The 27,610-nt window shown below is 41.7% G+C and overlaps 1 protein-coding gene across 1 annotated transcript; it reads right to left on the bottom strand.

Moving 5' to 3' along the window:
• Nucleotides 1–1,314: 1,314 nt before the first annotated feature.
• On the bottom strand, nt 1,315–26,886 carry scn1laa (sodium channel, voltage-gated, type I-like, alpha; the record flags this gene model as incomplete). The annotated part of the gene is made up of 26 exons (XM_079517697.1): nt 1,315–2,507; nt 3,241–3,511; nt 3,777–3,881; nt 4,436–4,570; nt 5,885–5,941; nt 6,116–6,391; nt 8,924–9,046; nt 9,346–9,519; nt 10,242–10,396; nt 11,330–11,480; nt 15,502–15,978; nt 16,113–16,469; nt 16,581–16,754; nt 16,853–17,091; nt 17,191–17,323; nt 17,699–18,076; nt 19,274–19,531; nt 19,699–19,905; nt 20,724–20,865; nt 21,815–21,878; nt 22,118–22,378; nt 23,572–23,663; nt 24,338–24,466; nt 24,554–24,641; nt 25,165–25,285; nt 26,623–26,886. The coding sequence occupies 26 exons, from the start codon at nt 26,884–26,886 to the stop codon at nt 1,315–1,317; spliced, it is 6,024 nt and encodes a 2,007-aa protein (XP_079373823.1).
• Between the last annotated feature and the right edge of the window lie 724 nt (nt 26,887–27,610).

The raw sequence follows: 27,610 nt of genomic DNA, 5'->3' as shown, positions 1-27,610 counted from the left end.
TGCATATAGGTTTTAAACCACAATTTAGAAGATTGTTAAGGGGATTCTGAGGTTTGGGTCACATTTCATGTTCTTTGTAAGACCTTTTGTGGTTAATCAAAGCTTCATACTGTACCAATTTCATTAGTGTGCAAAGGACTAGGACACTGGATTTATTTTACAGTATTTTCGTGCTGTTAAAAACAGCACTTCTGTACTGAGAGCATGGTGGTTTTTGAAATGGTACGTTGTTAGTGTTATAATGCCTTTTTTACTTTAATTGTGTGTCCTGATGAAGGTCTAATGACCGAAATGTCGAATAAAGAGCAATTTCTTTTTGCAAGTTCCTGACAGTGTGCGGGGTCCTCTTCTTTGTCAGAGATTCAGAGATCCCCTTTTGACTTTACTTGGCTACAAAAGCTTTTTACAGAGGTTCTACATAGGTAGTGAAGCAAGTTAAATTCAGCTAATGTGTGAACAATTACAGTTGAATCAACAAATGTTTAAAGTGCTAACAGAGTATAGTTGCCAAAGTCTTATTGTTCAGAGTTCCTCAAAAAGAGTACGTGGTGTGATTTATTTGGACTGTATGCTCAGGAAATGTTTGTGTAATGTGTTGTAACTCCCATAAGATATATAATAATAATGTATACTTACATGATACTACATATCATCACAAGGCATGGCAGAGGCGATGGTGATAGTAGATTCTAACATGCATAATCATGGATGAGCATTCATGCAGGCTTGCATCTCTAATGAACTGCAGCTTCCATTGTCCCTTGGATCTGGCAAGAGAGTCCAACACTAGCTTTAAAGCAATGCCATTTCATTTTTCCAAGACTAACCTTGAAGCAACTTCTATATTTCTATATCTTTATTTATTTCTAAATAAATAAAAATATATATATAAAAAAAGTGAAAACAAGTATTATCATTGAAATGAAATATAGTTTGTCTGAAAAATAATTAACAAAATAATACAACAATATAACCATTTCAAGAAACTCAATAAATAGCTTCAGAAGTTAAAACATTATTTTAACTATATGCGAAAATGCTCAAAAGTGTACCCATTGTTACACATAGTCACAGGCCATTCTAACTCCAGTAATACCAGCGAAAATAAATGGTTTGAAGCAGCCTGAATGTGGTGAGTGATTGTTTTGTTTTAGGCACAAACCTACAGTATTATAGTCTCAAGTAAGCATTGTCAGTTTGGCATAGATATCCACATAAAAAGGGAGTCCAATGGATGTACAATTAGTCACCTTCAAAGGCTGTAAACAATATGTCATTTTAATTAAATGTCTTTGTTGCATCTTCTATAATTCCTTACAAATCTTCCTCCCTAACGTCTTTGCCTGTGACCTCTTTTTCACTTCGGTCTTTTTCGTATTTGTTTTTGTCTGGTGTTGTCACACTGTCATACGAGGGCGGCGAGGCTGTGGAGGGTGTCGAGTCATTTTTATCCGAAGCAGGAATGACATTTAATTTGTCCGTGACTAGGTCCTCTTTATCACAGAGACTCTCCCTGCTTCCAACCCTCTCTTTTGATGTGTTTGAGGGTCTAAAGGCAGTGCGCAACACCAGGTATCGTCTAAATGCTTTTTGTATGACCGTAGCCGACAGGTCTTCCTGTTTGCGGCGGAGGGTGGAGGTGATAGGTTCGTAGGACACCTTTGAGGGGTTGGAGGCCATGAAGCGCTCCTCCATCTGCCCCCTCAGCATGTCCATTTCCCCGCCCTCTCCCAGGACACGTTTGGTGAATGCAAACAGAATGTCCAGGCAGTGAATGCGCTCACCGCTCACCATTGGCAAATCCATAGAGATGAGTTGGACCTTGTTGGGTTTGGGTATGCGTAGTGGAGGGGCCAGGGAATCTGCAAAGTCAGACAAGTTGGCAAACTTCACAAACTGGGTAACACGAGGGTCAAATCTCTCCCAGACTTCATAGAACATCTCAAAGTCGTCCTCGCTCAGTGGCTCAGCGCTCTCCTCAGTGGCCACACTGAAGTTCTCCAGAATGACCGCAATGTACATATTGATCACAACAAGGAAGCAGACGATAATGTAGGTGACAAAGAAGATAATCCCCACAAGTGGGCTTCCACAGTCTCCCTTGACGGAGCTACCTGGATTCTCTTTGTCTTTGTCACAGTCAAATTCGTTGTTGTTGAGAATGGGAGCCAGTAGGTCACTCCACCCTGCTGAGGTGGTGATCTGGAATAAACAGATCATGCTGTTGTAAAACGTCTCAAAATTGAAGAGGTCATCAATGCCCGCCTCTTTCTTGACGTAAGCGAAGTTCGACATTCCGAAGATGGCAAAGATAAACATCACTAAGAAGAGCAGGAGTCCAATGTTGAACAAGGCAGGAAGAGACATCATCAAGGCAAACAAGAGTGTGCGAATTCCTTTGGCACCTTTAATGAGACGAAGTATGCGGCCGATCCGAGCCAATCGGATTACTCTGAACAAAGTTGGCGACACAAAATATTTCTCAATAATTTCTGAGAGAAACATACCTGGAAAATAGAAATAGAAATATATAAGATTAACAATGTAACAAGTAGCAAGCTTATACCACAAAACAAGAAGCCTGTAAAATACATACAAATAAAATAATAAATAAGCGTGGTCGCGTCCATGTGCACATCGCGTGCACGTCAGATTAAAAATAAATAAATAAATAAATGACATTGAACAAAATTCATGCCCAGATATTCCACTAGAATCTTTTTCTTTTAAGAAATGTTCTATGGAGAAAATGTAAAATTGATAATGATGAATGGATAAAATGCAATTTGGTGTGCACACACACCCATGGCCATATATGACTGAACATATAGACTGGGCATTTGCAACACATTGACAACGCAATAACAACTCTTTGCGTTATCAGCCCAAATATAGGATTGCCCCACAACACCAATGTGGGCACTGCACTCCCTGCGGTAGTGCGCAGGGGTGGAACGCGTGTGTGTAATTTGAAGTCGGTGGGGCGAACAGGTCTGAAGTTACGTGCATTACAGACGTACAAACATACAGAGACGTGGTGCATTTATAGATATAGATAATAATTGCTATTGCTCAGGGTGGGATCTCTGTCGGTTCTCTGCTCTACATGTAAAGTGTCTTGAGACAACTTGTGATTTGACACTTTAGTAAAATTGAATTGAATTGAATTAAATGTAGGAAAATAAAATCATTGACCAGTGTGACCACAGATCAAAATGATCATTCAGAAGTCCGTCTTACCAATAATTGACAGAATAACTACGATGAAATCAAATATATTCCAACCCATGGTGAAATAGTACTGGCGCAGAGAAATCATCTTCAGTACACACTCTGCGGTGAAGAGGACGATGAAGATTATATTGATCCGGAGCAGAACGTTGATCTTTTCCTGAGTCTGCTCATCCGTTTCCACCATCATGGAGACCATGTTAAGGCATATGGCAACCATGATTACAATGTCAAAGGCTTGCGTTGTGGTGAAGTCGAAAATGTATCCTTGAATCTTGTTCTGAAACGGAGATAAGGATAAAACAAAAAAATAAACTATAAGGGAAACACAGAGGGCCCTATTTTGCGTGTACTTAAGACACGCAAAATAGGGCCCTGAAAGTTTCAGTGTTTAATTCCAAGAGTGTAAAATGTACCCAAATGTCCTCTTATTTTAGCATAGAGCTACAATGAAAACACTCCATGGTTCCTAATACAGAGAGTGTAAAACTTTCTTTGTTAAATTAACACTGAGAGTCATATATAATATGGATGTTTTGACGTACTGCTGGTCTAGGAATAGGCTTTTGTGGTTTCTTGGAGCCCAGCTTTTTCATGGCATTGTAATACTTCTTCTGTTCTTCAGTCATGAAGATGTCTTGACCTCCAAAGTAAAGAGGGAATAAAAGGCAGTGTTAAATCATTGTAAACGTTGTTAACTTTATTTGACCCAGTGGTTTTAACATGTAGAATTGTGAGGGTCCCCAGTTCAAATATGATCATATAGATTACTTTTGGGGGGTCACGCATTGTGAGCTTGTAGATCGACAGAAAAAAGAGAAAAAAGAGAGGACCAAGTACACATCCGACCTCAACTATTCGTTTGTAAAGGGTTAATTGTCTCCACCAGGCTGAAGGCATGGAGAGAGAGTATATTTTGCACTTCGTCCGTGTGTGTCCCTGTGTGTGTAAGTGTGTCCGTCTGTGTACAGCTAATCTCCGGCACCGTTAACCCGGTCGATGCCAATTTTGCACACACACTCCCTGGATGCCAACGATGAACCTCTGCCCCAACGACCTGTTATAGCGCCACCAGGAGGCCGATTTTTGAAAAACACATTTTTTGATATTACTCCTCCAGATTCTGTCCAAAACTCCCGCAAATCGTTACACACTATCTCTATAGCCAAGTAATATAAAACAAATAATCGGATTGTACACTTATCTTTTTCTTCTGCTGATTGAAGTTGTCTATGATGACACCAATAAAAAGGTTGAGTGTGAAGAAGGATCCAAAGATGATGAATACCACAAAGTATGTGTACATGAACAGATTAATCTCATACTCAGGTTGGTCATCCTGACAAGACACAACAGAGACAATGCAAAAGAACAGAATTTTAACATCAATTATTAAGACAGTCGGTGTATATTTATTTCAAATGCAAAGACTACCAAAACTACCAAACTGTTTTTAAGGTAAACCACACCAATAGAACCCATTGAGTTGCAATGAGTTGCATTGGTATGGTCTACTTTAAAAAACATTTTGTCGCAACCCGACCCCTTTGGTGTGGTTTGGGCTTTTGGGCACTCAGAGCTGACTAGGATTGCTAGGTGTTTAGGAGGTTGCTAGCTGGTTACTAGGGGATCCCATGATAATAATAATTATACAATGTATTACATTATATTATATATTATGTATAATATGTATTTGTTTATTGAAACTTAATGAAGAGTATCAATAAGACTGAAAACACTGTCTAGGTTCAATCCCTGGCCAAGACATACCAAAGGCTATAAAAATTGTACCCAATGGCTTCCTGCTTGGCATCAAGGGTTTGGGGCTAAGAACCCTGAGACAAACTAGTAGGCTACCATGTCCAGTACATCTTGTACTTGTACATCAAGCTACCTCATACTACAGGAATAGGAGAAAAGCTTGGCTTAGGAACTGTTGATTCCAAAGGCTACTTTACCTAAATGTATGTGTAAGATTAGGGATGTCCCGATCACGTTTATTTTGCTCCCGATCCGATTCCGATCATTTGAGACATACCGATATCGATCTTTCCAGATCCGATCTTTATATTTTTATATAACACTTATGCCATATCATAATAGCAAATATCCTAATGTATGTCACTCTAGTCTAGTCTGTTGTGTTGCCTTTCAATTATTGAAAGGCAAAATGTGACTATACGTGTATTAGAATGACTGTCATTGTGTTTTCTTTCTATGAAAGCATGGAATCATAGCAAAATAATGATGTATTGGTTAATTAGAGTGAATACAGTTCTACAGCTTAAAGAACTGAAGTCAAGTTAAAACTCTTAAAGAGTATCTCTCTCATTCAGAGAGAGTACTACAGACACCTATGCCATCATGCATAGTGAGGGTTGAATTTCCTTTGTTTTCATCATAGGTGTCTTTCACGCCTCTGAGTGTGACTAGTCTTTGTTTGATGATCTCTGACTGGGACCAGAAGGAAAACAACTAGCATAAACACAACAGTTTTTACAAAATCTCATTGCTTCGGAGCCGATTTCCGATCACCCGATCCGATGTAAGATGATAGGGGCCAATAATTGCAGAGTAAATAAGTAAGACCATTAGCATGCTAGATTGCAGTTAGTCCACTAAACAGGCTGTCAAAATCTGTAAATATAAGTACCACACTGCGAGAGTCCACAGCAGCATACATAATATCCATCCAGCCCTTGAATGTTGCCTGTATAGACAAAGAAAAATGTAATTTATAAAAATATTCATATTTCCTTTTCATTATTTAAAATGTGTACTTTAGAATGTAAAGTACATATTTTAGAATGTAATAAACTTGCCCATCCAAGAATAGTATAACAAATACTATCAATCTTATGGCATTTTAATGTGACATACTCACCACTTCCAGCAGTGCAAGGTAACCCGCGCCAACATTGTCAAAGTTGATCTTGACATTCTTCCAGCGTGCGGTTTTGTTTCCCAGTCTGAGGCAGTCTGACTTATTAGCGACCTCCGTCGGGAGGAAACGCACTCCGTTGGTCACATTGACACAGTGGTAGTACTTCCCCGCAAACAGGTTGACCCCCATGATGCTGAAGATCAGCCAGAAGATAAGACACACCAGCAGCACGTTGAAGATGGAAGGGATGGCTCCCAACAGGGCATTGACAACCACCTGCACAGTAACACAGGAACACTGTTCACACTATGTCGAGCCAGCCATCGCTACACAGCACAAATCCTGGGTGGAAATTAAAGATTAGAGATTTCACTCTAACTCAGATTTGTGCTGTATAGTGCTGATATTTACATCGTATTTTGGTAATGGTGAGAATAGGAAAACACAAGAGTAAAACATCTAACAGCTGCAAACAGTACATGTATATCGGCATGAGCTCGTCACAAGCATTATTAACAACACAGCATACACATCATCAGCATGAGCTCGTCACAAGCATTACTAACAGCACAGCTCATTCACGCCATTGACACCAGCAAGGTAAAAGCTTTGGGAAAGAATGAGGAAAGGAGGGTGGAAACTAATCGAACTATATGCATCATATATGTGTATATATATGCCTGTTGCATGTGGTGTGTACTGTATTTTCTCTTTTTTTTGTTTTTCTTTTCTTTTTTGGTTGGTTACGATTGCATGGTAGAACACAACAAAACAGAAAAACCTTGTAGAGGCAGGAGGAAGTCACAACAATTTGTTTACTGTAAATGAAGAACAAAACAAACACATATAGAGAAAGAATAAGTTTAAAGGCACCCAGCAACAAACATCCCAACAGTGCAGCTTCAGAGGCGCAGGGGCAGAGATGTAAATGAAAGCCATTCATGCGGACGGGGGAATTCACCACGTGAGGAGAGACCATCATCATGATAGCAGGGCTGCCAATCTAGACAACCACAACATTCTCCCAGCCAATCAATAGCAGCTCCATTGATTTCAGCAGCCGGCAACCCTCCCCCCAACAATTACATAAGTTATCAACCCTTGTTCAGACCAGGCCAACTGTATTACACTAGTTACACTATAGTCTGTGCCCTATTAATGCATGTTTTTGTAGCTTTGATATACAAGTCATTCAAAGAATAACATGCAGCATCACTGTTGTTCTGTTACAATGCAATTTGGGAACTAAGCAATCAACTTGTGAGGTAATCTGCCATGTAACAGCTATTACAGCTGAAGCGATGTTGAATTTTGTTAGATCCTTGCGTTGAATAGCTACCCAGGACAATTTGAAGGCATGTTTTGATGAATGTTGTATACTGCACAACTCAACATTGTTCTGAAATGTAAAATGTAGATGATAATAAGCATGTCAGAACATTAGATTCAGATGGCTCCCCATCCAAAGAAATACAGTAGGAGTCTGGTCTTATTGGTCAGAACTTACTGTCGGTTAAAGTCTCTTAAAGAGAAGCCGGTTCACCCTAGGCAGTGGCGGTAGGATGTTCCACGGGCCCTGAGGCCAGATTGACAGCCCTTACTAGCCCCCCCCCCCCCCCCGCAGTGAGCACCGAACGGGACCGTAAATATTAAATACCACTTCAGACTAAACCCCTCAGTTGCAGCATACCTGAGGCAATGAATATACATAATGTAGCCTCACAGGTTGCATATCGAAAATCACGTTATGTCGAAATGTCCATAACCATTCCTAACAGAGCTAATCAAATACTGGAGGGTGTAAGGCTGTAAGGCTCCATCTATCTTGTCCTCTTTTGAAAGTGCCTGTGGTAATTTTATGTCTTGTTTTGACTGTTCAAAGAATCAAAACTCAACTTTATCAGGCGATTGCAGAGCAGGGCTAACAACAGCCACACCGGACAGACCGGCCGAGTAAATACGTCTGTACTCTAACGTGCAGCCAGCTCGTAAGAAGCCCAGTTTAAACACTCCATTTCCTGCCTCCGCCGTGAAGGGCCCTTCACAATAAAGTGTCTCCCTTTACCTCCCAAAGAACTACATTTTACACTGCTTATTATTGACAGGAAATGTAGTCTTAGTCACGGTATTAAACTCTTAACAGTGTGTGTTTGAGAGAGAGAGAGCCAGAGAGAGAGAGAGAGAGTATACAGTTTACTACCACGCATCGGAGCGGCCGGCCCTCCCCCCGCGGGCCCCGAGGCAACTGCATCTACGATATCGCCACGCCTGACTCTAGGGTGAACCGGCTTCTCTTATGAAAGAGACATGACAGAAGTTCTCCAGCACGGGGTGCATACTTAGTTTAGACTAGTCATTGGTTAGACATGGGTTAAGGTTAGGTTTAGGTGTGCTGCCCCGTGGGAGGTTAGGTTTAGGCCGGTAAGGGTTTGAGATAGGTTGTAGTTGTAGGACTAATGACTGGTCTAACCAATGACTAGTCTAAACCAAAAACTGCTGATCGGGTAGACATAATAACCCAAGACTCTACCAACGCTCAAGATCGCTTTTAAAGACAAATTGTTAGGTCAACCATGACAGCTGGAGCAAAGGGAAAAGGAAATAATAGGAATGTCTCAATTCCATGCTTTGAATTACATACTGTATTATAGGATGGCACTGCAGCAAAGCTCATTTGTGTTGCTGCTCTTTGACTGTCTACAGCACACTCGTGCTCGGGTGACAGACAGTGACATGAAACACTATGACGATGTGAGCTGTGATAGGGGGGTTGGGTGAGGGCGGGAGTATGGGGTGGGGGGCTCTTACTCTCATGCCCTCAAACCGTGACAGGGCTCTCAGGGGCCTCAGCGCTCTTAGGGTCCTGAGTGACTTGATAGGGCCGAGTTCTGAATATCCAATGGCGTTGGCTACCAAGCTGACCACTGACACCTGGAACACAAACACATTAACGCACGCACGCACACACAGACACAGACACAGACAGACACACACACACACACACACACACACACACACACACACACACACACACACACACACACACACACACACACACACACACACACACACACACACACACACACACACACACACACACACACACACACACACACACACGATAAGTCAATGGAACTGCTTCAAAAATAGGCATGACAGTGAACATTTCTGTTCTCCCATGTGTTGGTGCTAAGTGGAGACTTGCTTTTTTGGGGGGGGGGCGTACTTACGTCTACAATGAGGAAGTCCAACCAGCACCAGGCATTGGTGAAGTATTTTGCAAATCCATAAGCCGTCCACTTCAGCAGCATCTCCAGAATGAAGATGTATGTGAAGACTTTGTCCGCAAACTCCAGCACGGTTTTAATAGTCTTTCTTCTCTCTATGTAAACGTCTTCAAATGCCTGAATGGGAATATGAGCGAAGTAAGAAGTTTCACTGACTCACCGGGACACTGAATAATACAACTTGCTTGGCTCTATTATTAATATTAAAATATTTTTATACAATGTTTGACCATATTGTACACATATTGTACACAGTACTACACACGCACGCACGCACGCACGCACGCACGCAGGCACGCACGCACGCACGCACGCACGCACGCACGCATGCGTCTGACTGGGATTACATCCCAGTCAGCTGAGCTCCCAGCCTACACTCCACACTACCGTAGCTCCCCTCCCCCGCCTTGCCTCCCCCTCACACAGTCACAGTTAATTTGTTTGTTCAAATTTCAGCGTGCGCTTGTTCAACTTTCTCGAACAAACTAGTCGGGTGACAATAACGATAAAGGATTACACTTTTGTTATCGAATGCTTCGCTGATGTGCCTAATCTTCCGATGGCAGCATGGCTCCATGGGAGCTTTTTTTTTAATTGATTTTCCACATTGACACTTTCAAAGACTATGTACAGTTGTACAGTAGGCTAGTTTGTGTGTGTGTGTGTGTGTGTGTGTGTGTGTGTGTGTGTGCGTGCGTGCGTGCGTGCGTGCGTGCGTGCGTGCGTGCGTGCGTGCGTGCGTGCGTGCGTGCGTGCGTGCGTGCGTGCGTGCGTGCGTGCGTGCTTGAGATGAGAGTAATCACAAATACCACAAACTACCATGAATCACTCAGACTTACCAATGCCCCACTGCTCAGGAGAATCATGAAGATGATGAAGCTCTCAAACCACGCGTGTTCCACTATCTTGTAGCAGGTCTGTCTCAGTGTCCACCACATCCTCCACCGTCCCACCTCAACATTTACCTGGCAACACTGGAACTTGTGCACACAGCCTGAGAAGAGACAAAGAGTACAGGGTGAGATGGGGTTCTGGGCTGGCCAGGCCATGTTCACTACATGAAACCTGGTGTCCCTATTCTGGGCATGTCACTGATAGGAACTACATTTAAGATTCCATGTCCTGTTAGACAGAAGCCCGTAATCATTTCAGATTCAGTCACCTTGTTATTACCAGCCTAGTTCATAAACAAATATCCCATGGCACCATCATTAATCATATTTTTGTCGCCAGGTTCATCATAATGTCTTTATACTGTTATGGTTTCACTCTCCTAGTGGAATGTACAACAAACTGATATGAACAGGGTTTTCCAGACGACAGAGAAAAGTGTTTTTTGCATGAGGACAGGTCAGCTGTTACTACAGTAGGTTAAGTCAGGGCTCTATCTACAGGTTGCTATAACAACAGCGTCTTTCATGCTTCGACTACTTCCTCGTCGCCAGAGCACATCATCCCTCGTCTGGCCAATAGGATTATAGGCCAGCTATGGATCGGTCATCACTACATCCGGATCATCTGTCATCACGGGACATGAACTCTGTCCTCATCCAATCACAACAGAAAAACAACTGTGACGCCATCTTGATCATAAAAGCAATGTAATGTAATGTTTTCTTAAGTCACATTGACTGCATGGGTCTTAAAGTGACAGTTTCCTGTAATATCGAGATTTGACTTTTAACAATTATACATTTTTCCACTGGTTGACTGGATAAGGTTTTTAAAGGTTTTTATCCAGATTTACCTAACAGTCACAATAAGCAAAGATTTGGTACAGCCGACCTACAAGCTCACAAATTGTCACATTGCGGCAGAGTGTCAGCCAGACAATTGGCTATTTTCAGTGTAGAGCTAGAGGGGGAAAAGGAGGAGAAGTATAAACTGGACAGGAAGAATACAAATATGGTCAATTTGTGCTATTCACCATCTGTAAAACAGGCGTCAGGATCCATGGACTCTTCCGGCTCAAGGTCTGGGGATTCCCCTCCTTCCCCTGGCATCTTGATGTCCACTGTGCTGCCTTCAGAGGAACTGCAGTTCTGATCTTCATCGTCTTCCTCATCATCCATCATCAGCTGTTGGAGCCACACAAAACCAGTGTTAGCCCAACTAAACCATCGTGTGGGAAGCTATATATCGAGTTATTATTATATCGTGTTTATTTAACTCTGACAATTAAACAATTGGTGCATTTAATATGCCACCTTGAATACCAGCTGATAACTGCACTGAACTCATGTAAATGAGTCTGGACATCTGTTACCATGGGTCACTGTAATGTAAGACTACTTGCTAATATCTACTGTAAGCAGAATCCACATCTTTTCAACAAGAGTCACCTCATTCCGTGCAACAATACATGCTGATGGACATTTAGCATTCAACGTCGAGTGAAAACTGGTTTAAATTTTTCAGTTGCAGTAGATGTGTCATGGATATGAAGTTACTAAATGGTTCAATCAAGCGTGATGGGATATGCTCCAGTATTTTCATGTCTGGTACCTACCTTTTTTTTAACCAAAGAATTAGCACCTTCTGCAATGATACATTACAAAACGGATTCACATAGTCATATGGGGTGGCTGGACCACATATGACTCTCCTTCGAGTCACTTATCTAACTGAGGTTACTAAAGTAACCCGAAGGTGTCTGAACATTAGATGAGAATATCTATTTGATGCTATGGCTAAGGGGCGATTCATACTCCTATTTTAGAGCCGAATAAAAGTCGGTTCGGCTCTGTAGAGCCTACAATGTGACGTAATTTGAGGTTCGGGGGGGGCGGGTACCGTCCTAAAGTCGGCTCTTCGGTGCTACTGAAAATTTCTGACGAGCCGAAATCATTTCGGCACTACAGCGCCGAAACAGCGGTAAAATAGGAGTATGAATCGGCCCTTAGGCACCTTAGCTTGACATCTGAAAAACAATGCTCTGCACCTGGTCATGGAGAGCAAAGAGCATTAAGGAGTCTGCATCACAGAACTGTGAAATTCAACACTCTCAGACAAGATAACTTAGGACTTTAATTGAATTAAAGTGAAGGTGAGTCAATCAAGTTATACAGTACTTCCTATAGGGCTTTAAATAAACGGTTGTGGTTTTTCGAGCAATTTACTGCAAGTCACACAATAATTATATATATTCAACTATAGGATCATCAGCATACTACAGCCTGTACTGTAAATAATATCAGGCTAGGACTACACTAGGACTGTAAGTGATAAAATAAATAAAAATACGGATCGCATTTGAATCTTGATTGACGAAAGGTTTGGTATACTCCACAATGCGGTGTAACATAAACACTGTTGGTATTATACAGCAGCTATAATACATGGTCTTTCCCTCAACCTCCTGTTGTGTACTTTGCTTAGGGTGTGTCAGCTAATAGGTCTGGGATGAAAGCAGCCTGAATGCCTTCCTGGAGAATGCACCAATACTGAGCTGCCCAGGGACCAGCTAATGTAGAACAGGGAATGATGTAAGCATGCTACTATGATATAGTGTAAGCACTAAAACTCAACGTGCCATCCTGAAGACTTCAGCTACACTTAAGCTTCCTTCTATCCATTCTGTTCTTTACAGTACACATTGATTTGATTTGAGCGAAATTAAACATTATTTAAGTTACTCTTCTTATTTAGTTATTCGTTTAGTATTAGTTTAGTAAAACGTCATATACTATACCTGAATTCAGCACATTAAACACATTTTAAGAATCCTAATTCTTAAATAATTAGGACTAACTTGATTTGGAAATGAGTGATCAAATGAAAATGCCAAGAGTTGGTACATGAATTATGATGTCACTAAGCAAAACTCATTGTTCCTTGTGATCAATGACTGCCCACTATCTCCTCCCTCCTCAACAAAACAAACTAAACAAATAGAATAAAGCAATTATAAATCCTAGTCATAAAGTTAGTGGAGCTGCTTGTTCATTTGAACGGGGGTTTTGTAAAATGAATATAAATGAAATGGAAAATCAATGAAACTAGCTCACAGCATCACAACAGCTGCAAAACCAAATAAGTTAAGGAGGAGGAGGAGATAAGTATGCTAAAGTACGGTCACACAAAGAAAGCTGAGCAATCCAATGAAAAGGTGAAAATTGGATAGACAATCACCATTGACCACATTTATACAGCTGCCATTTTGCTCGTAACGTAATACTCAAGTGGGAAACCTATTTACCGCGTATATCTAATGTGCGGCTGAGTATAGACATGGAAACGCCCCGTCTGCCTCTGATTGGCCTACCGACACTGCCCGTCTTGACTGTCCTCCGAGATGCGAGGTTACTCCGTGGTGGGAAAATAATACAAGAGAATGACAGCTTGGCACGTGCGACAGAATACAGCCTTGTAACTAACTTGTATTGCATGCCGTTTGCTTTGATTGAATAATTGATTGAACACACTTTGAACACACAATGTACTATGATTTGATTTGGGTGTGTACTTCTAAATAAAGTGTTAGTGTTGATTATCGTGTATTAATCTAATTATAGTAAACTAATATTATACTAAAAAGGATAAAGGTGAAGGGAAAAGAGACCATTTTACAGTACAATAATGTTTCACGTTTACAGATACAAATAAATTACACAATAATCAACACAAACACTTTGTTTAGAACACACCCAAATTAAATCATATTACGGCGTACATGTTCAATCAATCATTCAATCAAAGCAAACGGCATAAACAATATTAGTTTGCCTCTTCTACAAAAATAAAACGTACAAGTTACAGGCAGTTGTCTTGTATCATACTTGCATAATTTTCCACCACCTCGCAGCAGAGATCAGACTATCCAGGGACAGTCAAGACGGGCAGTGTCGTTAGGCTAATCAGAGGCAGGCGGGGCATTACCTAGTCTATGCTCAGCAGCACATTAGATATACGCCTATTAACCACCCCCACCCCAGAGTATGGCGTAAATGCAAAATGGCTTCCATGTGACTGTGGTCAGTAGTTAGTGTTATGGACATTAAAGTGTTCTTACACAAGTTTCCTCTCACTGAAAATCTGGAAAGCATCTGTGAAGCAGCAGCAGTAACAAAAGGAGTTAAACGTATTACAATTCATACAAGGCGTTGCCAAATAACGCTTTGGTTATAATCAAAAGTCTTTAAAGAGACTCAATGAAACTGTTCTGAAAACATGGGGCAGTCAGCAACTACCGACAGATAGAGCCATGATGAGTGACATGCTTTATTCATACTCCACTGTACGACAGTGTCGTGTATCAAACGCACAGCGATGCCACATGTAAGCTTGCAGATCGGCTATTTTCGGCTTGCAACACCACCATACGACAAATTATAAATCAGGCTTCACTGTCCGCTTAGCACGCTTAGGGAGAGCTGAAATGGGTCTATCTCAGAAACAAAGCAAACAGCCCCCTTAAGAGGAGGATGCAGCTCTCAAGCACTCAGACTTAAATGGCAAATAATGTAATCTGAACACTGGTATTTTCCTGTGTCTGTGGCCTCTCCTCGTTAAAGGGTCTTGGTATATGGAGTCTCCAGGGGAGACGGCATGTCACATGCTCATCCTCTTGTTGCCATGGACAGTGGGCTAAGTGCTTCAACATGACCACTGCGATTTAACATTCGATTTATCTAAAACAACAGACGCATCCGCCTAGAACCACAGCCAGTACTGAAATCACTCTGTGTACAACACACACTTAACACACACATGCGCACAAGTACTGACCCATGCCACGCTCTCATCCACATACGCACACAGACACCACTGACTCCCCTTTATCTGGCTCTGATAGGCTTCGTAAGCGGGATTTGAATAGCCATGATCAATACTTTTAGTTTTCATATTGGTCATGGAATTCTATATTAACCACATGAACCCTTGTGTCCCTATTCTGGGCATGTACATAATAGGAAAAAAATTGGCCAAAATAGGCTAACTTTGTATGAAAATTGGCGAACATACAGTGAAAATAGTAGATCTACAAGCTCACAACGCATGTGAGCTTGTAGATTTTGTAGATTGGCTATTCTTCTATATTTGTTGTACAAGGAACAATATAGGGGGATTAAGATTAAGAAGTTAAAGCATGCTCACCACTTTGCTTCCGTCTATATCAGAGGAGAGGCTGCTGATGTCGTCCGTGTTAAGATTCTCAAAGTCCGACTCAACGTCAGCGATGGGGACAGTTACCGTAACACTGGGATTATGGATAAAGGACATGATCGAATCGTCACTCATGGTTTTGACTATGTACTTGTCTCCATTCTTGTCCACTCCTGTAACGTCCCCATTGCCGTTTTTGGAAAAGTCCTTGATGACATCCACAGTGGTGTGGTTGTGCCCTAAAGGTCGCTGGAGGTCATCCAGGGTCTTGTCCTCACACTTGTTCCGCCGTCGCTTCCTGCAACACATGCTGCTGCAGGCGCGGCGAAGCAGGGACTTGACAAAGGCGACGCCGTTATGGATGCGTCCAAGGGCAATCTGCAGGTTGTTCATTTCACTGTCGTCGTCGTTCGCTGTGAGGTTGTCGGCACTGAATGAGCTCAGCAGCAAGGCCAGGAACAAGTTCAGCACCTGTCACAAAATGACATCAAGTTAATCGTTTATTTAAAAAAAAAAGATAATTTAATAAAATAAGAAAAATAAGTAAGAAAAAAGTCACAAAGATACAACCATGAATGCAAAAGCAATGCTTAGAAACAACGTACCACCAGGTTGCCGATGACCATGACCATCATGAATACGATGAGGCACATGGTCTGTCCAGCCACCTCCATACAGTCCCACATGGTCTCGATCCATTCGCCACACAGCACCCGGAACACGATGAGGAACGAGTGGAAGAAGTCGTGCATGTGCCATCGGGGCAGATTGCAGTCTGCGGCGATCTTGCACACACAGTCCCGGTAGTTCTTGCCAAACAACTGCATGCCCACCACAGCGAAGATGAACACGATGATGGCCAGCACTAGAGTCAGGTTCCCCAAAGCCCCAACTGAGTTCCCAATGATTTTTATCAGCATGTTGAGGGTCGGCCATGATTTAGCCAGCTTGAATACTCTCAGCTGTGCAGGGGGAGGAAGGGGGGGGGGGGGATTCACAGATCAGTTTTGATGTATGAGCTCAAAACGAATCTACCTGAACATATTTGGCATTGGCATGAAGGTTGCTCTTACCAATCGGAATGACCTCAAGACGGACATTCCAGACACGTTGGACAAACAAAGCTCCACCAAGCTCAAGGTGACGATTATACCATCGAAAACATTCCATCCCTGTTGAAAATAGTAGTATGGGTCCAAAGCAATGAGCTTGAAGACCATTTCAGCAGTGAAGATGGCAGTAAACACCTAAATAAAAAAAGGAAATTCCAAGATTTTAATGGGACTAATTCATGTGTGTTTGCAATGAACATTTTAAAAGAACAGACAAAAGTCGCTGCACTCACATAATTCCCCACAGAGAGCATTCTGGAGAAATTGGGATCCATTGGTTGATGTTCCATGGCCATGAACATCGTGTTTAGGACGATACATATGGTGATGGCGAGGTCAACAAATGGGTCCATCACAACCACTCGAACTTTCTTCTTTATCCTCATCCATCTTGGACAACATTCCCATATTAGAAATGTGTGGGCAAACTTGTACCAACAAGGAGGAAATCTCTGCCTTGCCTCTTCAAGTTCTGGTGCACAAAGAAGAAAGTATTCATGTATTATCAGCTGTGTTTTTAATATGATGAAAGTCATCATGTGGGCTGGTGTCATGATGGTACGTTACCCACCCTCGATAGTATCCGTTATAACACTAGCTACACTATACGCTCTTTGTCTGGCCTGTGGGCTGTCCAGGAAGTCCATCGATTCGGAGCAAGTTCTGCATTTGCCTTCCCCATCCTCTGTGTCGGCGGTGTCATCCTAGAGATTAGATACATTGCATGTGTTACAACCAGCACATTACAAGTTTTGCAATTGCATTCACCTTCATGGACGAATGAATAAAAATAAAGGAATGCTTCATTGCTCTGTGTCATTAGCAGAGAGCAAAGCACCACACAAAAACAGAGACAAAAATAAACAACAGCACAGAAATGAAGGCCTTAGAGTGTGCGTACGCTCAAAAGGAAACCAGATCCATTCAACAGTAACATTTAAAAAAATGATGCCACTCACTAAATGGGTACATTTGCAAAACGTATAAAATATATCAAAATAGTGAAGGGGGAGGAGGTGATAAAAAAAATCACACTGTATGCACATTGATGACAAAGGCCGAAAATGCCACTTCCTTACACTGTCATCACTAGATGCTGTGTCTACGGTCACCTCAGGCAGGAGAAGTCCCACGGGGGACGTAGGGAGTGATGCCCCGCCCACCAGGGACACGACCCCATTGTAGTCCACGGAGCTGTGCCTCATCCCGTTGGGTGGATGCAGGACATGGGACAAGTAGCTCTTTTGGCTGACGCTGCTGCTGCGGCGGCGGTCGCGTCTCCGCGGCAGCAGCAGCAGGGAGCCCCTCCGACTGTTGGTGTCCCCGACGGTGCTGTTCTCGTCGTCGGCAAAGTTGTTCTCGGAGCCCATGTCGAGTGCACGGCCGCGGAAACTGAAAAGGTTGGCGTGACTGCTCCGCCGGGGCGAGAATAGTGGTCCATGGATGCTCAAGAAGGACTGAGAGAGAGAGACATTCTTCACTGACTTTCACTGATATACTGTATGTTGTGAGCGAAGCAAATAAAAAAAAATGGGGGGGTGATGGCGATGAGGACAGATACAGCCCTTTATAGATGATGATGACCTTTATAGATGATGATGACCTTTATAGATGATGATGACCTTTGTATGCAAACATTTGCATTCCATGAAGAGACGTGTCAAAGAAATAACTCAAGGAAAATGCACTACAGTACATGGCGGAGACGATTGTTGATGATTCTACAAAAAAGGACATTGATAATGGTGATAATGATGATGGATTTCATAATTAAGATGAGAGTATATGAAGATGAAGGTGACACTGATGATGGTGATGATACAAAGCAATGAAAAGAGATGAAAAATCTGGGCGAAATGAAAACAGCCATCTTGGTGATGTTGATGCAGATGCAGATGATGATGATGATGATGATGGAGATGACAAACATTGTTCCTTTGGCAGCATAAGTCATCTCATCATGTTAGTGGCCGATACATCATGATGATAGATTTGCGTTAACCAATCTGACATCGCAATGTTCTTTAAATCAGTCTGTCGTTAAGCTGGTGGTAGAGCAAATGATAGGGCGAAACAATGTACGCTGCTGAAATATTAAACTAAATATTTAGTGCGCAGCAACATGCAATCATCAGAAATGTTTTTGGCCAGCCTATGTAGTTAATTTCCTTAATTTAATTACAACCGTGTTTATTGAGTTTGACAGTGTACTCAAGGTAGCATGGCAAACAATGAAATATTCTAACTGTAGTCATGGTTTCCATAAGGTGGCGTACTGTTCAGGTTAATTTTCCCATAGCTTCATTTGATTGGCTTGGCTGCAGATTTGAAACACACAAAAAGGTGTCAGTTGTGTGTCCTGTTCAAATCTGGAGACGAGCCAATCAAACGAAGCTATGGGACAATGGACCGGAACAGGAAATGGGTATGCCAGGACTACAGTTAGGCCTCATTTCTGCTCCCCTGCGCGATGCTGTCGTGCAGAGAAAGACAGGGAATAGCCAACCTACAAGCTCACAATGCGTCGACAAAGTATGACTCTGGCCAGCCAGCACATTACACAAAGTTGGATGAATAGTTAACTGAAATGTATGGATTGACATAAAACACTGGACAATTCTGAATACTGAATAAAAACGGGTCTTTTATCAAACCTGATGTGCAGAGGAGAATTTCATGTCATATGAGAGCAGGTTCGCATCCATGGAGAATCGAAAGCGAGTCTTCTTTATACTGTCAGTCGATTCGGATTTAGGAAACTTTTCATCGCCCAGTTTTCCCTCCTCTTCCTTCCTTTTCTTGCGTCGGTTGCGTCTCTCTTTGGCGCTCTTGGAGCTGAGCTTGGAGGCATCGGAGGAACTTCCTGTCACACCGTCTCCATCAATGACCTCCCCATTTTCAGCAGCCACTGCCTGGCAGAGAAAGAGAAACACACACACACACACACACACACACACACACACACACACACACACACACACACACACACACACACACACACACAGGCGTGCGTTTAAACATACTAGAACTTGGTCGGGCCATATGGGTTTGGGTCAGTCGTATCGGCCTAATACTGTACCTGAGCATCCTCTTGCTGCTTCCTCAGTTGCTCCAACATGGCCTGGAACTCCAAGTCTTTCTGCTGACCTTCCTCAATGGTGGCTTGATTCTGCTCATCATAGGCCATGGCCACCACTGCCAATATCAGATTGACCAGATAGAAGGAACCCAGGAATATTACCAGCACAAAGAAGATCATGTAGGGCTTTCCAGCCGCTCGCAGCGTCTGCAGGGAAGACACAGTTGCGAATATGTTATTTGTATAACTTTTTTTATTCATTCGGCAAATGTCTAATTGAGCAGGTTATAGAAATAATTACTGTCAATCACTAAAAAAACTGTTTGGCTGGCTCCAGTACTTTATCCTACACCGTGACCTTTTGGCAGGTGCAACTTTTTAGCTGTGTTTTTGCATGTTTTTTCTTGCACAGAGAGAAATTCACCTCAAGGACAGCTGAGCTTGATTGTCCCTTGTGCAATAGAAAACCTCTCACGAGACCTTTGTTGGATAATGTTTGTTGTTCTTGCTGGGAGTAGAATTTTAAGCCAAGCCTATTCAAGTGAGTCATTCATCTCTTTAACGGCTATTCATCTTGTTTGCCCATGGCACAACAGGACTCATCTTTGTCTCTTTGAGAAACAACACACCTGCACATTGTTAACAAATTAGTTTGAACAGGACACAGACAATATTTTCTTTCATGGCTAATGTAAGAACAACAGGCAGTTGATCATTTTATTGCTGGACCACAACAGCGGTGCCAGCCCTATCTTGACCGAGGAGTGATGAAGTTACATCACCTTCTAGCGAAACAAACCTTTTCTTATATCAACTGATACATATAAGTGGTGGCTGGTGCTACCTGACGAATACATATCTCTGACCCTTGGTTCCAGTCAGCTGGCACAACCTACAAACTGTGCTTTAATGATACCGGTAGATAATTTCACTGAGATTGCATTCTAATCTTAATATGTAGTTTCCTCTGTCACAGAATGCTTTTCATTCTATTTTATTTAACTTCCCTCTGCTCCCTTGCATACCTGCTGGTAAAGATGTTCCCAGTAATCCTGGGTCATTAGCCTGAAGAGAGAGAGGAAGGCCCACCCAAAGGAATCAAAGCTGGTGTAACCGTAGTCTGGGTTCCTTCCCGCTTTGACACAGAAGTATCCCTCCGGGCATTGCCTGCAATGGTTACAAAGCCTGTTAACGGGTGCCATCGGTGTTTTGTCATATTTTGGTTCCATCTATGCATCTGTAGCCCCTGTCACTTGAACTTCACACTATTGTCCATATTCACATGGCCATTTAGCTATTATGTCATACTCTACATAAGAGCAAAATGGCTGCCGTGTGAATAATGTCAATGTAAATTAAAATGTTGAGATAATTTAAGTGATATTATTCTGACAACAAGGATGTACTACAGTATGTCTACTTTAATGCGGTGCAAAAATGAAAGTGTGATAAAGTATTGTTTTGTGCTTTTATGAAACTATGTACCAGTAGATGGGATCATGTGACAAAAGAAAGAAAAAAAGAACACACAGCAACTATCTTTTAATTAAAGGACCACTTCACCACTTTTCAACCTATCTTTATATAATAGGTCCTCACTAATAATCATGATAAAATGGCACGATTTTTTTCTACTCAGTCTGTGTCTCATAGGAGGCCTGTGGGCAGTTTAGAAACCGTCTTCCAGTGACATCATCATTAGGCAGATTATTATTTAAACAAGATTTTTTTACAAATATGTTTAGATTTTCATTATCGTGAGAACGATGGCTTCCATTTTCGCATTGCAACTTTTCAGGACTAGAAAGCCTGCAGTTTTTATTAGCTTGTATTCCCCATCGATGATGTCACTGGAAGTCGGTTTCTGAACTGCCCACAGCCCTCCTATGAGACACAGACTGAGTAGAAAAAAACTGCGCCATTTTTTCAAGATTATTAGTGAGGACCTATTATATGAAGATAGGTTGAAAAGTGGTGAAGTGGTCCTTTAAGTTGAACACTGACAGGTACAAAATCAGAAATTTGTGCATAAAAATAAATAAACATATTTTTTTGTATCCGTTATTATTGTCAAATCTGATTTGGGGATATTCTGACATTTGGGGGTAAATCATACCCAGCTGCGGTGCCATTTCCACAAAGCAACGGGTCCCGTCCCTCCTGGAGGCTGTAGTAATTCCCTGAGGACAGAGGTAGAGAAAAAAACCACACATGGATAGCTGAAGGTAAAATAATGTTGCAAGAGTCTTTTTTACTTAAAGAAGGCTCAAAATCCAAGAAATCCAATATAAACAGAAGACAAGGACAAAGCCTTCATCAGAGCATGTATTGTATATCGTAGCAGCGTTGGTGAGTGCTACCCACACATCCTTGGATGTTGAGGTTTTTTTAACTGAAGGAAAATGATTAGCTAGCTTACTGTTATTATTGATGTGCTCTGTCCATAAATTGTCCAGCATTGGTTGGTCAAAGGTCCCATTTGTGTATGCCCATTCCGGTGTGCCATTGAAGCGGTCATTCATAGTCTCAGTAAAGTTCTTCACACACTTATGTCTTAAATGGCCCATAAACAATTGCAACCCTATGAGGGCAAAGACACTTAGGCAGAAGACGGTGAGGATCATCACATCAGCTAGCCTCTTCACTGACTGGATCAGGGCACCAACAATGGTCTTCAGGCCTGCCAAAGACGGTACCATTTGTTACCATCAGAAGAGTATAAAAAAATAAAAAACAAAAGATAAAAAGATAAACACAAAGGGCTGTATTTTGCGTGTCTTAAGTACCAGGTCTTTTTAAGACCTGGAGGCGTGATCAATGCCATTTGGCTATAGAGAGTATGCGCATGCTTAAAGTGAATGGCACATCGAGTGGCAAATCGAGTGGCAAAGCAACAGGCAAAGTGAGTTTAACATTGTTTAATGCAATCAGATAAGACTTTTCTGTGTGGATGCATGGGCTGTCAAGGCCAGAAAGTAGTTTTTTGCCACTCAGTAGGCGTTCCTGCATAACTTCCTGGTTTGATGATGATGTCACACGCATACCCTCTATTCTGAGTGGCCAAATAGCATTGACCACACCTCCAGGTCTTAAGTTAAGTAATAAGACCTGATACTTAAGACACGCAAAATACAGCCCAAAGTATGCAAAGTACAATATCCACACAACTCCATGAAGTAAAACTTTGTTATCACTATTCTTACTACAAATTTGTGGTGCTTCCTATATAACACATGTTGAACAATCATTAAATTCAAGATACATAAATGCATACATCATATCAACTCAATTTATGTTTTGGTATGGTTTATAATTAGTATGTATGCGCATGCAAGGTATACATGCAACAGTTTAGCATTTGGCATGAACTGTATCGTTGGAAGCAGGGGCCACATGGAAACATCCGTCCAAGCCAGGAATAAAAGCAAGGAAAAGTGAACGCCGGCCATTCAACAAACATGCCATAGATTACACAGTCAAAATAAAATCTAAATCTATACAATACACCGAATGGGTATTCTAATGGGGGAAAAACACACACGCACGCACACACGCACACACACACACACACAAGAAAAGAAAAGTAGTATGTCTAAAAGCATGAAACCACAAAGATTCTTGCTGTTTTATATTCCTGCTTTTAATGGCTACACAGCAAATCTGGATTGTTAATTTCGTATACAAATGGCCTGGCCTGTTTTGTGCACTTTCATAGTTAAATTAACATTCTGGATTTGACTGTTTCACATTGAGACATGACAAGCAAGCAATGACATCAATCAGAGCCTGTTAGAGTTAGAGACGAGTAGAATGGAACATATGGAATGTGATGATGGACAGACTGTAGCCCTGCCCATTTAACCTGGCTCTCACCTGGGACGACTGAGATAGTTTTAAGAGCTCGGAGAACCCTGAATGTTCTGAGGGCTGAGACATTGCCCAGGTCCACAAACTCTGTGATATATCTGTAATAAGGGGGCAAGGTGGGGTTGGGAGGGATCACACATTCAGACGCCATGACAAAACAATATAGAAGTGCAGAGGGTGGCAAGAAGAGTGGGGTGGGGGTGGCCGCAGGAAGGATCATCCCACACGCAGATAGCTGGTAAGTGCTAGGTAAGCTTACCTGGGATAACTGAAATAGTTTTCAAAGCTCTCAGCACTCTGAAAGTGCGAAGAGCTGAAACACTGCCTAGGTTTACAAACTCAGTTACAAACCTGTAGGGGAACAGGATTTGTATTCATAGGAAACACATAAGAGACACATTCACATAGGAGACAATATTATAATAATAAGGATTTGTGTTAATAACCTTGTTGCTATAATGACCTTGTTACTATGGGGATGTATTCTAAACTGATAAAGCTGTATTCATAACGAGGTCACCGCAACTAAGGTGAAAGAATATACAATGCATTTACGGTACAATGAAATTATTATTATTAGATGTAAATGATTATTATTATTATAGTTATTTTTTTCAAACATAGTGAAAATATACGATCTACAAGCTCACAAGGCATTGCATTGCGGAATGTTGTGGACTTGTAGATCAGCTATTCTTGACACCATTGTACAATAAAGTATAACATATAGTTCTTAAGCGGTTTATTGACACAAACCACAGTAAATACTTACGCCATTACAATGACACAGAAATCCAGCCAGTTCCATGGGTCTCTCAGAAAAGTGAATTTTCCAACACAGAATCCTCGAGACAACATTTTGACAAGTGCTTCTAAAGTATAGATGGCAGTAAACGTGTACCTGTCAGAAACAAAATGTGTTAATTTGCATGGCGGAATTTACTGGCTCTGCAAATGATATGCATGCTTTATTTCAAGGACAACTTACTCTACATTCTTTGCCCAGTCTGGCGCTTGACTGTAGGTCATAATCGCACAGTTGGTAAGGATGGTGCACATGATTAATATGCTGAATGCTGTGAAAGCTGTTGTCAAGGATCAGCATTGTCAAACACACCACTCACTCAATCATAAAACACATCCATTGATCACATGTGTTGAGGTGCCTTTGTAAACAAAGTAACAAACTACTCACTCAACATGCAGATAATATGATACCAGATGCACAGATTTTGTAAATCAGGACCCCCAAAATGATATTGTACAGTATGTATTTGGGCGTGGATCCTGTAAGGATTTTTTTTTGTGCCAGAGACCACCATAAGGGTACGGTCACACCAGAGTTTGCAGCTATGCGGAGGATTCTGCCACTGCTTTTCAATGGCTTTCTGCTCCATACCTGTTGAAAAGAATTGGCTATCTGTTGATAGATTAGATTGAGCATAGATTTGTATAATACTGTAGGGAACTATGTTCTGAATAGTCCTATACAGTATATTAATAAAATCGCTTAGTGGGTGGACTGAAATAATGATAGTGAAACTTTGAGAACCACTCTAAATAACAATGCTTATCTGATTTATGCTTTAATGAAAGGATATGAGTGTACCAAAATCTTCATTGCTATTCTTCTAAGAGGGTTGAAGGGACTTAGAACATAGAAGCCTGGAGTGGCATTGAAGCGAAAGATGACCTTTCCTTTGTTCAATACTATAAAAGTCTAGATGAAAGAGAGAGAGAGAGAGAGAGAGAGAGAGAGAGAGAGAGAGAGAGAGAGAGAGAAAGAGGGAGAGATTCATCATTACTATACAAAAATATCGAGGGTGAACAACATTCCTCTTTTAAAAGGGCATATCCAATCCACATGTTAAACCATAAGATGCATAGCACACCTTTCAGCATATACGTAAATCACAGGTCATAGCTTATGGTTTCATGACAAAGCACTTGTAAATCACTGTCACTGGGCTTCTCTCTCTGTCAGTGACGTACAAAGGCTTTAGCTGGATAACAACATCACCAAGACAACACCTGAATTACTGCAGGGCCAGAAAAACACAATCTTCATGGACCATATTGATATGGTGGCTATTTTGCTATTTCGTTCACACTCACACACATTTCGAGGACAATTAAACAATGCAACACAAAACTCCACAGAGCTATATCAAATACTAAACGATAAATTAAACACTTTCTATGAAACCCATATAAAGTGTTGACATCAACATGACTCATATATGTCATAGATATGTCATAGATAAGACATCTGACATAATAAATACATTATCAGAGGCTAGCCACGTGAAGTCTGCGACCCACATTGGAGCCACACTGTTCCCATGGGGATCCTTTTTGGATGTGGATGTTCTGCAAGGATCATAGTATATTATAATTATCATAATACATGATACTAATTGTATAATTCATTATAATTGTAATGTGGTATAGTGTGATTATAAGTCATTATAAGTGGTCATTGCTTTAAGTAAAGTTCCAGGCATTCCTGAATCCTGGAAGTGTGGGAAGAAATATTCTTGCATAGATTTCATGTTAACTTTATCTGAAGTACCCAATTACAAAATAGTGGCTTATAGTCACAATATAATGCATTACATCATTGATTATAATAATGCTTGCATAATAATGTAATACAACTATGCTAATGCACTGCCAAAAGACCTGTGAATGAATATGATACTTGACCTTATAATCTGATTATAATGCATTGATACTTGACCTTATTACAGTCATTTTATAACACGTATATTGTGATTGTATTGTGCATTGTGAGTATTATTAGTGTTTATACCTATAACTATACATTGTTATATGCAGAGTATATGCAGATTATAATGCACTATATGTTTATAATGCATGCTATACATGGACATCATAGAAAGTGTTGCAAGTAGTACAGACTATGAACAAGGGGCAGCCAAAGGACAGCCTTTGCTATCATATAATACCAATTTAATGGCGTGGTACAGAGACTAGATCACAATATATCTTTGAGATTTGTATCTGGTTGCCTCCTTTCATAACAAGCACACCTACTTTCTGATTACTGTAGAAGGGGTCCAGGTCCTCCAAAGGTGTTGACACCATTCCTTCGGGAATCTCCCCGTATATGAAGGGCAGCGTTTTCCCCGCCTCCAAGTCACTTTTGGGCTTTGGCCCATTCTCGTCACTGTGCTTTCTCTTCTCTCCCTTGGGCTTCCTGGCATTCTCCTCGTCGATCCGCTTCTCAATGGCCTTGAGGGATTCACGACTAAAGGGGTGGATGCTCTCGGGTCCTGGCGGTGCAAGCAGCTGGGCCATGTTGTCATCCTGCACCCTCAGAGTGGACAGCTAGCCTCTGAGATGAGAACAAGCTGAGGGGACCAGTAACACAAGGAGCCATGATTAGAGGCTGGAAAGCACCTTTTTAGATCCTAACATGGGACAGAATCAACAGTGTCAATTCTGTGTTAACTCTAATAAAACGGCAAGAGAGGTATAGCTCAGTTGACCATGTATTTTATCCGAGGGGACGGATTAGACACAGGTGCAGGGGATGAGTAATCAAGGCAGAGAGAGCGAGAGACAGAGGAGACAGAGAGAGGAGTTTAGCGCTATGCCACATTTCCAGGGGATCTCTCCCAGGCTTAGTTTTTTCTTCTTTTGAAAACAAAACACCTGCGGTCTCCGAGGCTATAATCATTGTGATGCTATATTAACTAGAAATGCACTCTCTCACTATGCTAACTTGCGCCTTGCACACAAGTAGGCCATGTATGACCTACTGGCCTAGCGTGCCATGAAGTGCGCTCACCACTGCTGGTACAACTGCTGCTCTGAGTCCCTATAGAGCTCTCTGTCTGGGTACGACTGCTGCTCTGAGTCCTAGAGCTCTCTGCTGTCTGTCTGGGTACGACTGCTGCTCTGAGTCCTAGAGCTCTCTGCTGTCTGTCTGGGTACGACTGCTGCTCTGAGTCCTAGAGCTCTCTGCTGTCTGTCTGGGTACGACTGCTGCTCTGAGTCCTAGAGCTCTGTACTGTCTGTC

The sequence above is a fragment of the Electrona antarctica genome (assembly GCF_951216825.1).
Source record: "Electrona antarctica genome assembly, chromosome: 13".
Classification (NCBI taxonomy): domain Eukaryota; kingdom Metazoa; phylum Chordata; class Actinopteri; order Myctophiformes; family Myctophidae; genus Electrona; species Electrona antarctica.
Note: the sequence above shows the minus strand (reverse complement) of the source record. Positions and strands in the feature narration are given on the sequence as shown.